The following is a 16882-nucleotide window of genomic DNA, read 5'->3' as shown; positions in this document are numbered from 1 at the left end:
AACTGCTCGGAGCAAGCACATATTGGAGTTGATTCATTCTGATGTGTGGGAATCGCCGGAGATGTCCCTAGGAGGAGCAAAATATCTTGTATCATTTATTGATGATTACTCTAGGAGGCTATGGGTGTACCCGATCAAGAAAAAGTCAGACGTGTTTGCGATGTTCAAAGAGTTCAAAGCAAAGTTAGAACTTGAATCTGGAAAGAAGATCAAGTGTTTAAGGACAGATAATGGAGGAGAATATGTTGATAGTGATTTTCTAACATTTTGCAAGCAAGCAGGTATTCAACGACAATTCACAGTTGCATATACGCCTCAGCAAAATGGTGTAGCAGAGCGAATGAATATGACTCTCCTAGAAAGAGCACGAGCTATGTTGCAAACTGCAGGTTTAGCCAAGTCTTTTTGGGCAGAAGCTGTTAAAACCGCCTGTTATGTGATAAATAGGTCACCATCAACTGCAATTGGGTTAAAGACACCAATGGAGATGTGGCAAGGTAAGCCACCTAATTATTCTTCTTTATATATATTTGGTTGTCTTGTGTACGTGATGTACAATTCCCAGGAAAGAACAAAGCTAGATCCAAAGTCTAAAAAATGTATATTCTTGGGTTATACTGACGGAGTTAAGGGGTATCGCCTGTGGGATCCCACTGCCCGCAAGGTAGTTGTCAGTAGAGATGTAATATTTGCAGAAGATGAATTGAAAAAGGAACAAGAAAATGACAGTACTGTTAAAGAGATAACCACTGTTCAAATAGATGAAAAATGCAGAGAAGATGATCTTTCTGAAGTAGAACCACAGCACGAAGAACAAGAAGCAGATGCCAATGACATAGAAGTTCGTCGATCCACTCGACAAAGAAGAACCCCATCATGGCACTCAAATTATGTTTTAACAAACCATGATGCATATTGTCTTTTGACAGAAGATTGAGAGCCAACAACTTTTATGGAGGCTATGCGCATTCCAGACGCTTCTATGTGGATGACAGAAATGCAAGAAGAAATTGAGGCATTACATAGAAACCATACCTGGAAACTTGTTGAACTTCCAGCAGGTCGGAAAGCCATTGGTAACAAATGGGTTTACAAGATCAAACGAGATAGTAATGATCAGGTGGAACGATATCGTGCAAGATTGGTTGTCAAGGGATATGCTCAGAAAGAAGGTATTGACTTCAATGAAATATTTTCTCCAGTGGTGAGACTAACTACTATTAGAGTAGTTTTGGCTATGTGTGCTGCATTTGATTTACATCTAGAGCAATTAGATGTAAAGACTGCTTTTCTTCATGGAAAACTTGAAGAAGAGATATATATGCTCCAACCAGAAGGTTTTGAAGAAAAAGGAAAAGAAAACTTGGTTTGCAGGTTAACTAAATCTCTGTACAGTCTAAAGCAGGCGCCAAGGTGTTGGTATAAGAGATTTGATTCTTTCATTATTAGCCTTGGATACAACAGACTTAGTTCAGATCATTGTACTTATTACAAGAGGTCTGGTGATAATGATTTCATCATTCTGCTGTTGTATGTGGATGACATGTTGGTGGTAGGTCCCAACAAAGATCAAATCCAAGAATTGAAGGCACAGTTGGCTAGGGAGTTTGATATGAAAGACTTGGGACTAGCAAACAAGATTTTAGGGATGCAAATTCACCGAGACAAAAAGGATAGGAAGATTTGGCTATCGCAAAAGAATTATTTGAAGAAGATCTTGCAACGCTTCAACATGCAAGAATGCAAGCCAATTTCAACCCCACTTCCTATTAATTTTAAATTATCCTCAAGTATGTGCCCTAGTAGTGAAGCAGAGAGGATGAAAATGTCTCGAGTACGGTATGCATCAGCGGTGGGAAGCCTTATGTATGCCATGATCTGTACAAGGCCAGATATTGCTCAAGCAGTTGCGGTGGTAAGTCGATTTATGGCAGATCCGGGTAAAGAGCATTGGAATGTTGTTAAGAGGATCTTGAGATACATCAAAGAAACCTCAAATGTTGCATTATGTTTTGGAGGATCAGAATTCATTGTCAATGGATATGTCGACTCAGACTTTGCAGGTGATCTTGATAAACGAAAATCTACTACAGGCTATGTGTTTACACTTGCAGGAGGAGCTGTGAGCTGGCTATCTAAATTACAGACTGTTGTAGCTTTATCTACTACAGAAGCTGAATATATGGCAGCTACACAAGCATGCAAGGAAGCTATTTTGATCCAAAGGTTGATAGAAGAACTCAGGCACAAACAACAGAAGATTTCTATGTATTGTGATAGTCAGATTGCCTTGCACATTGCAAGGAATCCTGCCTTTCATTCAAGAACAAAACACATTGGAGTACAATATCACTTTGTTCGGGAAGTAGTAGAAGAAGGAAGTGTTGATATGCAGAAGATTCACACTAAAGATAACCTAACAGATGCCATGACAAAACCAATCAACACAGAAAAGTTTGAATGGTGTAGATCCTTATACGGCCTATGGAATACATGAGCAACATGAATTTTGAAAATTTATCAAAATTAGCTTTAAGTGGGAGATTGTGAAAATTAGTAAAGCTAATTTTAGAAAATATATAAATAAATAATAACTAAATAAAATAAGAGGTAATAAACAATCTTAGTTTATAACCTTAGAATTTTAGTGGTTGAAAAAGAGAAGAATTATATACCTCTAATTGACGGATGGTTCATATTGAAGAGACTCACCTATAAATTGAGTTTTTCTTTAATTCATTTCAATCAAGTCATCCAGATAGAATAATATAATATTTCTTTGAGTAGTTTTCTCCTATATATATATAGAGAGAAGTGTGTTCTCCTTTTGTCAAGAGAGAGTGTTTTGTAGTCTCCTTGTGATAGAGAGAAGTTGTAATTCTCAAAGAAAGTTATTCAATTGTTTCCATATTTTATACAAATTTTTAATTTTTCATCTCTATATTTTGCTGTGTCATTTATCTGGTACCTAACAGTTTCTTAAAAAATTTAACAACCTGCCTACCCCATTCTCCCCCACTCTTTCTTGGCTATTCTAATAGTTTTCAAATTCATTACAATGTTCACTTTGAATATGTAGTAATGCTTGAATTATGATGCCAATCTGATTTCTGCCAGTGTAATTGTTCCTTGTTCTCAATAGTCAATGCCAGCATTAGCTTTTATTACAATTGCTATTATCTTTTAAAAGCTTACGTCTAAATTGATAAATTAACTTTGGCAATACATAGCAAATGTAAGAATACACATGATATTATTTATTAGGCACTATCATGATTCGTGAAGCTAAGAATGGTAAGGTTGGGGAATCAAGTAAAGGTTGTTTTTCCTTCCAACCACAGCTCCTTGTGCTTCATTCATATCCAAATCCTCTGGCTTAATTCCTTTAGGGAGTTCCCAGTTGAAGTGGTAGAGTAGCATAGCTAGAGCAAACTCCACGTTGGCTAAACCAAAGGTAAGTCCGGGACAAGCTCTCCTTCCTGCTCCAAAAGGGATGTACTCAAAGTTTGTCCCTTTGAAATCCATTGGAGTGTCCTGAAACCTTTCTGGTAGGAAGGTTTCTGCATCACACCAGTAATCGGGATCTCTTCCGAGCACATAGGCATTTACCATGACTTTAGTATTGATAGGTAGATGGTATCCATGGATGAAGCGCTCTTCTCTGGATTGTCTTGGAAGCAACAGAGGAAGAGGAGGGTGTAACCTCATTGTTTCGCTGATCACAGCCTTCAAGTAGCGAAGCTCTGTTAGATCTGCCTCCCGGATTGTTTGCTTTTCTTTCAAAGCTTGTCGAATCTCAGCCTGTACCTTCTTCATAGCTCTGGGATTTCTCATCAATTCCGACATAACCCACTCTATAACTACTCCTGAAGTGTCTGTTCCAGCAGCAAATATGTCCTACATCATAGTTTCAAGGGATTAGTTATCATAAGAAATTGTATGTAAATGGAGCTAGAAATGTAGACATACTAACCCAAATGACTGCTTTGACATTGTTGAGCGTAATTTGGGTGTCAAGGGTGCCACTATGTAAGACTCTTAAAAGAACCTCAACGAGATTCTCATTCTTTTCTTCTTGTTCTTGTTGGTTTGTACCTTCCAATTTCCTTGCTTCATTCTCCTTTATGATCTTGTCCAAGATCTTGTCGACCTTTACATGCATCTTCTTCAGTTTGGCTTCAAAACCAGTGATGAAATGCAGAGGCTTCAAGGAAGGAAACAAATCTGCAAGGTCAAATCCATCGGATAACGCTATTGATTCCTTCACAAAGGACACAAACTGTTCATGGTCTTCTGATATGTTGCCAAACACAGCTCTAGAAACCACAGTGCTTATCAGATTGTTAATCATTTTACTGAGATTGATGGTTGCACCAGCAGCTGTGCGAATTGTTTCTACTGTGTTAGCTACCTCCTCTTCTCGGATAAAGGAGAAAGACTGAACCTTCTTTGAACTTAGAACCTCAAGTGTACATATCTTCCTCATCTGTCTCCAGTATTGGCCATAGGGAGCGAACGCAATGTCTATTGATCCGTATGCCATGATCTTGGAAGGAAGGAACTCAGGCCTGTCTGCAAAAGCAAGATCATGCGTCTTCATGATTTCTCTGGCCATGTTGGGGGATGAAACAATCACTACAGAATTCTGACCCAGTTGAAGGTGCATGAGTGGACCGTGTTTGTTTGCTAGTTTTCTGAGAGCATGGTGTGGAAGTGAGCCTGCAAGTTGATGCAGGTTCCCTATGAGAGGTAGTTTCCATGGCCCAGGTGGCACTTTATGGACACTCTTGCCCTTCTTTGCAAGCCATAGCAATAGTGCCGAGATGAGGAAACTTGTTATGATGAACACCAAGGATGAATCAACTTCCATTGGCAGATCTAATTCTCTCTTTGAAGGATGCTTTCGCTTAATGTATTTTTACATCCTATTCATGTTTATTTCTTGCTGTATTTTATTTGTCTGAGTCAATAAAACTTTAAGATGAGTAATTGGTTGTCTGAGTCAATGATAGATTCCTTTACCAACTCAAACATGCAAAACAAATGCTTATGTTATTTGTTTCTTTCTTTCCTTGCTTGTTTAAGCGTTGTCTAACGTTAAACACAAAAAGAAATATGTCTGGCTTCTGTTTTCGACTTTGTCGACCTTGTGCGAATATAATGCTGACAAAACCTAGCCGGCTGAAACTGAAACGTACAAGATTTTGGACATTAGATTAACTAATGGTTTGATGACATCAATAAAATCATTTTTTTAATCCGTCCTAAAGTCAAGTTCCTAATATGTAAACAAAATACTCAGATAAAGCCTGTTTTGTAAAGATAGTCCTTGATTTTTTTATGTTTGATGTAGCAAACATAGTTTATTTGAGAAGTGTTTGTTGATTCCATTAGGGAGCTCCCAGTTAAAGTCATACATGTTGCATGCTTCCCTGCATTCCCTTATAGCTTAGAAGCTCCAAAGTGCATATCTTTCTCATTTATGCTAATATCTTAACCCTCTTTCCTGCTAGTGCTAGTTGATGAAGGTTCCCTATTAAAGACAACTTCCATGGCCCTGGTGGCACCTTATTCTTTGCATTCATTTTCTTTCTATAAATCTGTGCCACCACAGCAATAAGCAGCAGCAGGAATGAGGTGATGATCACCAAGGAGGAAGAATATTGGTACTCCATGGAAAGAATGAGAGATTTTGTTGTTGAGACTTAATGAGAACACTTCTCTGTCTTCTGCCTTCCGCATACTCAGTTCCAATAAAATGACAAAAAAAAAACAGATTAGTTAAGAAAAGATATTGCCAATTGCATATAAAATTCTGACGTGGTAAACGAAATAATTGTATAACTAATGTTTAACTTTAGAGCAACAGTTCTAAATAATTATAGGAAGTGCTTACTTGATCGCATATGGTGATGCAAAATTTTAATGGCCATTTGATTTTGGGAAATGTTAGAGGTATTAAAATTTATTATTTTTTATTATCAGTTTGTCACTTTATCATCAATATTTAAAAATATGAGATAATGTATATTGTTAGATTAAAGAAATTAAACTAAAAAAATTAAATTAATAGTTAAATAATAATAAAAAATAATAAATTTTGATGGTTCTAATATTTTTTTATTTGTTTTTTTATATGTCAATTCAAGATTTGTGAGTTCAAGACAGCATAACAACGCATACTTTTTTTTCAAAAGGACAAAAATGGGATTGTCATAAAAATAAAATATTATTTTAAAATTTGATGATTTTATTCACGTAGATTTTTTTTGTGAGATTTTTTTGAATTACCAAAAGTATTGTATAAATAGAAATGATAAAAAAAATTTAGAGGCCAATGAGTAATAGCTCAAATGGCATAGTCTCCCCATACTTAATTAAGAGGTTGCGGGTTCGAGTCTCCTATTTTTGGTTAAAAAAAAAAAAGGAAATTTAGAGATCTATTTTTTGCATCTAACTTTCTTAGAAATCGAATTTTACTCTTATTTTTGTAACTCTTTGAATTTTAAAAATAGAAACACAAAAAATGGACTTGAGTTTATGTTGTAGTTGGCTAAATTTTTTTTTGAGGAGTAATAGAGGGTCAGTAACTTTTGTATTTTGTAACCATCAATTGCCCATCCATAGTATTTTTAATAGTGTGAGATTAAATCCAATGGTATAAGATCATTCAATTTTCTTTTGATAGTTAAATATTGACCAACTTTTTAAAAAATTGCTGGGCCCTAGACTTTCCTTTTTTTTATATCTTGCCACCATCTAAACCTTTTTGAATTTTTTGGTGGTTTAAAATTTTTCAATTTTTTCTCCAAAAGTTATTTTTAATTTCAACTAGGATCCTAACCTAATTCTTTATTTGTTTTTGGTCATATAACCTAATTATTGTTAAGGCGAGCCCAGAAGAATTTTCAAACTCCAAAATCTTAAATGTTGGGAGCCCTTAAAAAATAAGGCCCAACATTTCAAGATATGAATGGCAAAAGTGAGCAATTAAGCCCAGCATGGGGTGTGCTAAAAAAAAAAAAAATAGGCGGATAACATAGCGCTACACATGGATGATGGATGCCAAGCTATGGGAATTGGGAAGATAAGATACGGATATCTAAAGTCTCAGCAGATGTGCTTTGTATACAAGAGAAGAGGAGGAACGAGTATTGGTTTTGCACTAATTTTGGTGTGAGCTATCATAAGTTACTCAAGAAGATGTTGAAGAATCTGAGCCTGAGATCAGAACTTGACATTGCAAGGCCTTCCAATCCTTGTTTCTCAGAGCGTCATCATTTATTATTTGTGAAAGGCATCAAGCCAAACATAGTTACATCGTCCTCTGGTACAGATTTGAAACTCAAACAGCACAGAGCTTCAAGACTAGCAGTGAGTCTGAGACAGCGAAATCCAATTACCCTTGACCGCACAAGCGTGGACGTGGTTCCAATTCCAAATGGCCGTTATTCCACTTGCAAGCTTGTGATCATGGGAGCTGCCGTTTCTGTGGGAATATTGGTGGTTATGAGTGGGCTGGATGGTCAGAGGGCGTGGGCTTTGGGCCCAGAAGGCCCACTTGTGGAGGAGTTCTGGGACAATGTGAGGAGATACGCGCTGTACGCGCTGACTGTGAGCACGGGTGCCATATACACCATCGTGCAGCCCATCCTGGAGCTCCTCAAGAACCCCATCTCTGCCATCCTCGTCATCGCCATCTTTGCTGCCTCCATTTTCATTGTTTCTCAAGTTCTTACTGCCATGGTTGGTGTTTCCGACTTTACTTACAACTATGCCTACTAATAATTTTATGTATATTGTATTCCAAACTCCAATATTAATACTTTTCCTTTCGATTCTCACTCTCTTTATTATTAATAAAATAATAGAGCTATTTTATTTAGTAGGAAATAAGAAAGAAAAAAAAAATGTTCATTTTCCCATGAATATAATATAATACAATACAACAAAGGTGGCAAAAACGGCTTGACAATTCACTTGAAGATGTCTTTTATGGAACCATCTACATAGATTTCATGAACTGATCGAAAACATGAGAGTTAGCGAGTAGAGTCTATAAGCAAACGAGGGATGCAACGGTGAGAGGGTAGCGGAAAGTGTTGGCATACTGAAAGGAGATGGCTGTGGCAGGGGGAAGGGGCCGGCCATCATTGACAAGGCAATCATCATATCGGAGGCGGCGGAACAGTCTTGGGTTGATCAACCTAGCGGAGCTGAACCAGCCGCAGTGAAGCCTAATGTTGGCTATGCTGCAATCATTGCTGCATTTGTTCATTATTTGAACTGCATAGGAAGGTATCCCGCTTGGTAGAGGAGCCGCTTCCCCCGTATATATGGCTATGTCCTCCTTCGAGCATGCCTTCCCTATGCGGTTCATGTCCTCCACATCTACACCTTCAATTCATTTCATGGTTAACAACTTGCAACACAATATGGTTCAAATATCTCATCCAAAGTGTATATGTATATATATACCAGAGCCAGAGGTAGGCCTCTTCAAATGCTTCCTAGTTTTGATCATTGTTGTGTTTCTCTTTGAAAATAACATCTCATCCTCTAACACCTCATACCTCACTGCACCATGCATATATTGTTGCGTTATTATTATGTAACAGAATTGGAATGCACAAAGTAAAGGTGTTACCTAGGAGCACTGTTAGGGCAAAGGCCATGGACACCATGCAAATGCTTCGAGCTTTAGAACATTTGACCACAAACCCCATCCTGAATAAACAACAAACTTAGTTATTTGAGTAGTAGAAAAAATGAATATGCTGCAAGCTTATATAGAATGAGATATAATATAAATAATCTTTTGCTAGGTTCCAGGGCAGGTTTTTTTTTTTTTTAATCTTGGAAGCTACTACTAATAGCGCAGACCCTCATTTATAAGTTCAGTTCATGCTCAGAACTCGGAACCTCTAATTCCTCTGTTTCATTGCGTGCTGAACGTGTGCTTGCCCGGGCTTAATTATGATATAATAAAAAGGGAACGACATGAAACTCAATTACCGCTTAAAATGAACAAAAAGGAGAAACATGGAACCTATATGCTTTTACTTTTCAAGATTATTTCCATGCAAGAATTGGCCATTCATTAAATATAGTTCTAGTTTCACTTTGAGAAGAGCATGAACCTGGAATTAAATATTCTGAATTCTTTGGCTCTCAGCATTCAGCAATGTAGTAAAGAAGCGGCAGTATAGTATAGCTTGTAATAGGGATGCACATAGGTATATGAAAATGAAGTGAATGCAGAGTGTAATTAGTAATTGCATGCACCGTGTGGATGAAACAAGAACTCAGAGCAGGGGAGAAAGTAGAGGCATGCCTAGTTGCTTTTGACAAGCGGCGTGGTGGTATGATACTAGTGATTTATTGACTTGTCTCACCCTATTCTTCATTGCTCATTTATTCCGATCCCCACCACACGAGCGTCCCTATATATGCTATGTGACTCTGCTTTTCAAACACACTGCACAACTCTCCTTTAGTTAACCTTGTGAAGAGCAATCCAAATTAAATACAAGAGAACTCTTGATAAAGCTATTATACAGTATGAATAGTGAAAGTCTCGCTAGCTAACATTTGGATAGTATTAAACATTTAACACTTTGTTACATTTTTAGACTTTTTTTTAATTTGTGTATAAAAATACTAAGGGTGGTACTCCAATTAAAATTTTATAATTATCTTTATGTGATTTTTTTTTATACTCTTAGATGATGAATTATAGAATTAAATTTTAATGTTATAAAAGTATTATTTTATTTTAAAGTATGACACAAAATATCTTTATAAAAAAATATTTTTGACATTTTTATTTAAATAACTTTTAAATATTAATGCTGATTAATTAATGTTTAAAAATAACAAAATTTATTAGTCTTTTAACATTATTATTATTATTTATTAACTATATTATATGTATATTAAAAATAATCATTAAATCAATTATTTATATATAAATATATAGTTGGTGACTAATTTTGTCATACAAATAGTATTTGTGATTATTGATATATGATGATAGACCTAGACTCCTGCCATCTAATATGATATGTCAAAGTGTCAAACCGTATTCATAGAAAAACTGCGATCTAATATGATATGTCAAAGTGTCAAACCGTATTCATAGAAAAACTACTAAGTAGGCGTGCACATGGATCGGGTAAAATTGGGTTTGATGTGACTCAGATCCGACTTAAAATATACACAATAAAACTAATACATTTTCGAACCACAGTTATATCGGATGAAAATCGAGCCGTTAACACGTTATATTACGTTGATACCTTCTTGAAAGCTAGCATGTAAAAATATTCAAATTTCTAAGACTCCAACCATTATTTGACATGATAAAATTCACTTAGAAAAATATAACAAGAACTAACCCCTCTTCAAAATTAAAGCATAACCACAACCAATACTAATATTGTCTAATAACACCGAATATTTAAATCGATACAAATAACACAATATTATGCATTAGTCTAAAATCTTATGCATTCTGAATATAAAACATTAACTTATAATCTTATAATGACTAATAACATAAAATATTAAGGTTTACAATATTTAAATTCCACATAAGAATAGTCATGATTCATCACTAACAACACAAAATATTAATTGTGTATGATGACCGGGTCACTAGGCCGAGTTCGGGTGACCCGAGTTATGGCCCGGACCCGACCCAAAATAATGACCGGGTCTATTTTTAAGACCCTTATCCGACCCTAAACCCGATAAAATCACACCAATTAGCCCCTAAAGTATTCGGGACCGAACCGGACCATGTGCACCCCTACTACTAACTACTAAGTAATAACTCAAACTTTAGTACCTTACCACGTACACCAACATCGTATAAATAAGAGTTGTACTTCGTGTATACTAAAATCAGTAATTAAAATCAGCTATCATTATAAAATATATATTAAAATATAAATATATATTAAAAATAAATTAAATTATACATATATTTATATATAAATATATTAGTAGTTAATTTTAATGACTGATTTTAGTGTATAAATAATATTTTTTAATAAATAATTAATAAATTCATTAATAGCCAGACATCATGATGAATTTTTCCACAAGACATTTATACAATTCGAGTTTTTTAATTTTGATATGGGGGAGGTGTAGGTGTTTTTCAAAGTTATGGGGGTTTGGGGTGTTTGACGGAGATGTGACGGCGCCGTGAAAGAAATCGGTGGCACCGATTGGGGGGAAGGAAATCAGTGGGACCGATTTCTGGGAGAGGGACGTCTGAAATCGGTGGCACCGATTGGTGACCCCTTGCCACACGTCGCACATGCAGCTGGCTCCCCTGGTGTGGCCCGTGACCGTTTCCCCTATACCCCTCTCTCTTTCACACGGTACAACACTCTCTCTTTCACTCTCAACTTTCCCTTTCTTCTTACTCTCAACCCCACTCCTTCACCATAGTTGGACCACTGAAGCTCAGGAAAGGGTAAAATAAAAATGCCAAAGAAAAGGAAAACTAAGGAAGTAAATCAACCGGAGCTTCATATTGTTAACTATCTTGGAGATCCAAATCATGTAAGTTTTTTTTTTAATAATTTTATTTAATGATAATGATAGTGATAATTTTTGATTTTATTAACAGTATATATTGTAGTGACACTAAGTAGAATTTAGAAATTAAACATATATGTATGTATTTTATTATTAGGTGGTTAGAAATAGAAATAAAAATAGGAATAAACCTTGTATGTATGTATGTATGGAGATGAGATGAATGTTTGTTTAGGGTGATGAAGATGAAGCTCTGGATCTGGATCATGTATATTATTTTAAAAAAAAAAGAAATGTTTGAAAAAAAATAGTACATGAAAAAAAAAAGGAAAATCTGTACATAATAAATTGGAATAGGGAGATATTGATATATTGTTGTTGCTATTGTAGTCGAATTTAATTAGTTATTACGATTAATAATGAAAATTTTATTAGTTATTTTATTTATTTATGATCGTGAATAGGCACGATGTTGTTATTACCATCTTGTGACACTGCAACCAATAAACAACCCTTGTATTTTTCATACAAATGAGTCCCATCCACCTGCACCACTGGCTTGCAGTGTCTGAAGGCCCTTATACAGGGGTAATAACTCCAGAAGACTTTATGTAGAACACGTATATCAGGAACCAAATCATCCCCCTGGTAAGCTGGCATTGTTTCAAAGTGAACCACTGCTGATGGCTCTTTGTGGCACATGGCCTCAAACCATATCGGCAAAGCTTCATACGATGCTTCCCAACTTCCAAAAATTGATTCGACCGCCTGCTGCTTTGCTAACCAAGCCTTGCGATAACTGATGGTGTAGTTAAACTTTGACTGGATATCAGCAATTACTGATTTCACCTTTATAGACGGGTCAACCTCTACCAACGGCTTTATTGCTTCTGCAACTGTCTTGGAATCCAGCTTCGAATGGTCTTGAGAAATAGTAGACCTGGTACAAGTATGACTTCCATTGTACCTCCTTATCTCCCAACAGTACTTCTTCTGCATTTTGGTTATCCTGATCAACCAGTCACAACCATTCCCATATTCTATACATTTGGCATAGAATGTCGTCGGTTCCGACTCATATACCCGATAGTCCACACCTCTCCGGATGGTATAATCTTTCATTGCCTTGATTACTGCCTCCCTTGAGCTGAATTCCATCCCCACTGTGAACTCACCATCCGCCACAACAGGAGGGGCTACACACATCAAAAGTAATAAATGCTTCATTATGTACTCAGTAAGAAGTCCTTCATTACAACTCAATTAATAAACATACTTTACCAGGTAAGATCGTTATAGTCTTATTTTTCGCTATTCCATCTACGTAAACAACAATTACATATCATTCACAACAAATTATTATTAATTAATAAAAAAATCAAACGCTATGCTCACAAATGCCTGGTCACATACATTACTCATCTGACTTATCGATCTGCTACTTCAGAGATTCACGTAGCTAGCTAGGTTTACGCACCTGTATTCATATATTGCGGAAACTCCGGTGCGTGCACAGCCCCCAAATCCAACGACCGCATGAAAGATGGCTCTTGAAACGGATGCGGGTTTGCTAGTGCATTTGCAACTTCCGCCACATCTGCGTTCATGGCGCCAACAGCTGCTTCTTCGTCCTCACCTGGACCGACGATCTCATAGTTACTTTCAAATTCATCTTCGCTTTCACTATTATAATCTTCCAACTCAATGTTACGGTCCGCTTCAGATTGCTCAAACTCAATATATAACTCGATGCACGATATTCGGTGGCGATTTTCCATGTACATTGAAAACATTTCCTGCATACTCGCTTCGTCCATCACATACTTGGTCTGAAATTGAACAAACCCGCCAAACACAGGTAAAGGATACCTGTACAAAATACACGAAATTCTCCTACATCTTTGCGTGCCTATCTTCTCACAAATCACACCTTTTAACTCCTCAAATGACAATGTGAACGGAATAACAACATCCAATGGATTTTCACACACAAATTGAACTCCCTCATATGTTTGTAATAAGATCTGTCCGTAGTAATAAATCTTCAATACAACTCTATCATCCATAACACTATCTATTTCCAACCTCACAGAAATTTTTTTTACAAAAATGAAAGAGAAGAATCAGAGAACATAAGAGAAGGGAGGAGAAGAGGATGAACATTAGCGGAAGAGGAAGAAATGGGGCTTCTGTGAGGCCACCATCCGCTTTTTGTATTGACTAAGGTTTGAAATCGGAGGAACCGACCGCTGCACACCCAAATCGGTGGGTCCGATTGGTGAACCCCGATTAAATTAAAATTGGACCAACCACAAATCGGTGGCACCGATTTCATACCAAACAGCCTCCCCCTTCCACAAATCGGTTCCACCGATTTCAACCCTCACTAACACAAATCGGTGCCACCGATTTCTCCTACTTCAAATCGGTGCCACCGATTTCTTCCCCCTAAATTCCAAAAACGCAGCGCCGTCATAACAGTGTAAATCACCCATAATCATCATATTCCAGCATAACACTTACCCCAATACCATATCTAAAAAAATTAGCCATGCAATGCAGCCTTTTTTTTTCCTTTTTCTTTTCTGCTTCTTAGTAATTAGGGTAAATATTTTATTCCATATCTGACTTTTTTTTAAAGAATAAAGTGTATTTTAATCATTTTAAAACTTCAATTAAACCTTTATTTATGTATAAAATTATACAAATTAACCTCTATTTTTGGTTGATAAACAATTATCTATCTAATGTGTCCAATAAAATTTAATGCGTCATGTCATAAATATCAATATCAATTTATTAAGGAGATTAAAAATTTTGTTATTAAAAAAAAATAGACTTTATTAAGTAGACAATAATTTATAAATAATGAATTTTAAAATTAATCTAATAGAATAAAAATATATTATACCCTTAAATTATCTATCTAAATATTATATACCTAATAAATTAAACATCTAATATATACATTATTCACCTTATTTAATATTTCTGCTGTCTATCTATATTTTTCCAAAAAAATTTCAGAAACTCCCCTCTTCTTCTTCTTCTTCTTTTCTTCTTTTCTCTTTAGTAGTCACCATCATTTTCATTTCCATCTCCATCACCATCATCTCTCCTTCCCTTACTTCTCCTTCTCTCGCTTAACAGTGACACAATTCCAGCTTTCACCACAACTATATGCACAAAGAACCAACCAACCTAAAAAGATCAGCAGAAGCAAATACATACCACCTACAACTATAAATTAAAATCAAACACCACAATTTACCTCACTCAGTAATAGGGCAGCACGCCTCCAGGAGAGGCGGGTCTTGGCATCGGAATAGGCTGCGACTGCTGTGACAAATTGCAAACGAGGGTAAACCACCATAATGGGAACCATCCATAAACCCACTAGAGGGTACTCCACCGGACGTAGGAGGCAACCTCCCACCATACTCACTGGAAATTGGACCGCCAATTCCCATAACCGCCACCACCAACCGTAGTCCCATACCCACCAACGCCACCACCAGCAGCTAGAACAGGGTATCCATAAGACCGCACCGAAGGCTGCATTCCATATCCGTTATCATGCCAACCGCCACTAGCATATCCAAAAAAGTTCTAGCACCTTCTTCAGTCTTGTACATGAAGAACGCAAACCCTCTTGTTTTACTACTATTGCTATCAAATTCTAAAGGACCTTCTACCTCATCATATGCAAGAAAGCGGCCCCAACTAGAAAAAGAACGAATTAGAAAAAGGAAGATGAGAAGAGGAAGGTTCAAGAGCCAAGGAGAAGAAGGGAAGAAGAAGGGGAAGAAGAAGAGAAGTTTTTTATTATTATTATTATTATTATTTTGTGAGAGAATTTTTAGTCCCAATAACATGACACATCAAGTTTTACTGGATACCTCAGATAAATCACCGTTTATCAATCGAGAACAGAAATTAATTTGTACAATTTTGTAGATGAATGAGACCTGGTTGAGATTTTAAGACGATCAAAGTACACTTTGTTCCTCGAAAAAAAGTCAGGATCAGATAGAGTGTAAGTAATGTTCGGTTAGTGAATTTACTCTTAAGACCCAAAAGTACTAAAATATTTCAAATGTTTTTTCAACAGGTTTCGTGTATAGATGAGAGTGATCGTTTTGAATAAACTAAATTAGAAGCTACCAAAAAATTTTATTTAAAAAGAAACATATATAAATTGTTATTATTCGAGCTTACACATGAGGAAGTCAAAGTTTTAGGACGTGAATAAGATCGAGTGTTTTCTTATTTTCAAGTTTGAATGGTCAAGCGCGTTAATTGGAGAAGAGAAGGTGCATGTACGTAATGTGTGTGGGGAGTGCTAGAAACTTCACATAGCTTCTTTTTCTTTACAAATGATGAATTGATGTATATTGGTAACGCATCTTCGCCCATTCTTAGCTTTATGCATATGGGATTCCTTATCCAAACAGTACATAATATTATTATAATAAAACATGTATATGACCCACTTTTATTAATGTGGTTTGCTTCTAATGTTATTGTATGTTACCCGTATCATTAATTGTTTGATTTGAGAGTTCCCCTTGTTCATACATATCTTTTCTTCATATAATATAATAAATTAGATATGAGCCCAGGAAACTATGTTAAAGATTGTATAGAGAGAGAGCGCGAGGTGAGTGTGTTCATTTCACATAAATAATAATAGAAAGCAATAAGGAAAGATATAAAGTGCTTAATAGATAGATGGATGAAAGAAGGCAGCATTATTATGAGAGTGAGAAGAAATTGAAGAGGTTATTGAGAAGAAGTGTGCAGTATGCTGTGTTGGTCTCTTTGTTTGCTTTGTTTGTTTGGTATTCTTCAGGGTACTCCATACTACCACAGTCTTTGAATGCTTACTTCTCAACGTTCCTCTTTTTCAATCTCACTCGCACCCTTCAAAGGAAATACATGTTCCTCCTCTGCAATGTCATTCTTGCTTTTCTTGCCAGCAACTCACTCTATGATGCACCGCTAGTCAAAGGAGAATGTTATTATGAACAAGTATCATCATCAGAATTGTTATTAGCTGATCAAGATTATGAACCTTTGTTAGCAGAAAATGAGGAAGGAAAAGAACATGAAGAAGAAGGAGGAGGAGGGAAAGGAATTAATAGCGAAGAAGAAGTGGTTGAAGTTGAACTTGAGGATGCAACAAAGGAAGAAGAATTGGCGAATGCAGATGAACTGAACAGAAAGTTTGAAGAGTTCATAAGGAAAATGAAGGAGGAGATCAGGATTGAAGCTCAAACGCCCCAGATTGCAGTATAGTTATTAATTATTTCTCATATTCGTCCCATGTATG

At 36.2% G+C, this 16882-nt stretch overlaps 5 protein-coding genes across 5 annotated transcripts; 2 read left to right on the top strand and 3 right to left on the bottom strand.

Annotated features, from left to right (window-relative positions):
* Positions 1–3192: 3192 nt before the first annotated feature.
* On the bottom strand, positions 3193–4901 carry LOC107636734 (cytochrome P450 71D8-like). The gene is made up of 2 exons (XM_016340231.3): positions 3974–4901; positions 3193–3897 (listed from the first exon to the last, which is right to left on the bottom strand). Exons 1-2 carry the CDS (start codon positions 4868–4870, stop codon positions 3286–3288), a joined length of 1509 nt encoding a protein of 502 aa, XP_016195717.1. The 5' UTR covers positions 4871–4901; the 3' UTR covers positions 3193–3285.
* A 2155-nt stretch (positions 4902–7056) lies between these two features.
* On the top strand, positions 7057–7844 carry LOC107636767 (uncharacterized). The gene has a single exon (XM_016340257.3). The coding sequence runs from the start codon at positions 7063–7065 to the stop codon at positions 7783–7785; it is 723 nt and encodes a 240-aa protein (XP_016195743.1). The 5' UTR covers positions 7057–7062; the 3' UTR covers positions 7786–7844.
* Positions 7845–7960: 116 nt separating this feature from the next.
* On the bottom strand, positions 7961–8803 carry LOC107636771 (TPD1 protein homolog 1-like). Its single transcript, XM_021103744.2, has 3 exons — positions 8648–8803; positions 8479–8577; positions 7961–8397 (listed from the first exon to the last, which is right to left on the bottom strand). The coding sequence occupies exons 1-3, from the start codon at positions 8724–8726 to the stop codon at positions 8057–8059; spliced, it is 519 nt and encodes a 172-aa protein (XP_020959403.1). The 5' UTR covers positions 8727–8803; the 3' UTR covers positions 7961–8056.
* A 3191-nt stretch (positions 8804–11994) lies between these two features.
* LOC107635881 (uncharacterized) lies at positions 11995–13616 on the bottom strand. Its single transcript, XM_088503116.1, has 3 exons — positions 13028–13616; positions 12832–12870; positions 11995–12746 (listed from the first exon to the last, which is right to left on the bottom strand). The coding sequence occupies exons 1-3, from the start codon at positions 13614–13616 to the stop codon at positions 11995–11997; spliced, it is 1380 nt and encodes a 459-aa protein (XP_088359242.1).
* A 2665-nt stretch (positions 13617–16281) lies between these two features.
* On the top strand, positions 16282–16882 carry LOC107613270 (uncharacterized). Its single transcript, XM_088503115.1, has one exon. It carries the CDS (start codon positions 16282–16284, stop codon positions 16846–16848), a length of 567 nt encoding a protein of 188 aa, XP_088359241.1. The 3' UTR covers positions 16849–16882.

The sequence above is a fragment of the Arachis ipaensis genome, chromosome B1 (genome assembly GCF_059453495.1).
Source record: "Arachis ipaensis isolate K30076 ecotype BB chromosome B1, ASM5945349v1, whole genome shotgun sequence".
Taxonomy (NCBI): Eukaryota; Viridiplantae; Streptophyta; class Magnoliopsida; order Fabales; family Fabaceae; genus Arachis; species Arachis ipaensis.
Note: the sequence above shows the minus strand (reverse complement) of the source record. Positions and strands in the feature narration are given on the sequence as shown.

What these genes read in the sequence shown, in the direction of transcription:
- LOC107636734 (XM_016340231.3), bottom strand. Translation starts at nt 4,870, where the DNA reads ATGGAAGTTGATTCATCCTTGGTGTTCATCATAACAAGTTTCCTCATC. An exon ending in ATGTCAAAGCAGTCATTTGG is followed by an intron (nt 3,898 to 3,973) that starts GTTAGTATGTCT and finishes ACTATGATGTAG; the next exon opens with GACATATTTGCTGCTGGAAC.
- LOC107636767 (XM_016340257.3), top strand. Translation starts at nt 7,063, where the DNA reads ATGCCAAGCTATGGGAATTGGGAAGATAAGATACGGATATCTAAAGTC.
- LOC107636771 (XM_021103744.2), bottom strand. Translation starts at nt 8,726, where the DNA reads ATGGGGTTTGTGGTCAAATGTTCTAAAGCTCGAAGCATTTGCATGGTG. An exon ending in TGCCCTAACAGTGCTCCTAG is followed by an intron (nt 8,578 to 8,647) that starts GTAACACCTTTA and finishes TGCATGGTGCAG; the next exon opens with TGAGGTATGAGGTGTTAGAG. An exon ending in GAGGCCTACCTCTGGCTCTG is followed by an intron (nt 8,398 to 8,478) that starts GTATATATATAC and finishes AATGAATTGAAG; the next exon opens with GTGTAGATGTGGAGGACATG.
- LOC107635881 (XM_088503116.1), bottom strand. Translation starts at nt 13,616, where the DNA reads ATGGATGATAGAGTTGTATTGAAGATTTATTACTACGGACAGATCTTA. An exon ending in TCCGCAATATATGAATACAG is followed by an intron (nt 12,871 to 13,027) that starts GTGCGTAAACCT and finishes TTGTTTACGTAG; the next exon opens with ATGGAATAGCGAAAAATAAG. An exon ending in GACTATAACGATCTTACCTG is followed by an intron (nt 12,747 to 12,831) that starts GTAAAGTATGTT and finishes TGATGTGTGTAG; the next exon opens with CCCCTCCTGTTGTGGCGGAT.
- LOC107613270 (XM_088503115.1), top strand. Translation starts at nt 16,282, where the DNA reads ATGGATGAAAGAAGGCAGCATTATTATGAGAGTGAGAAGAAATTGAAG.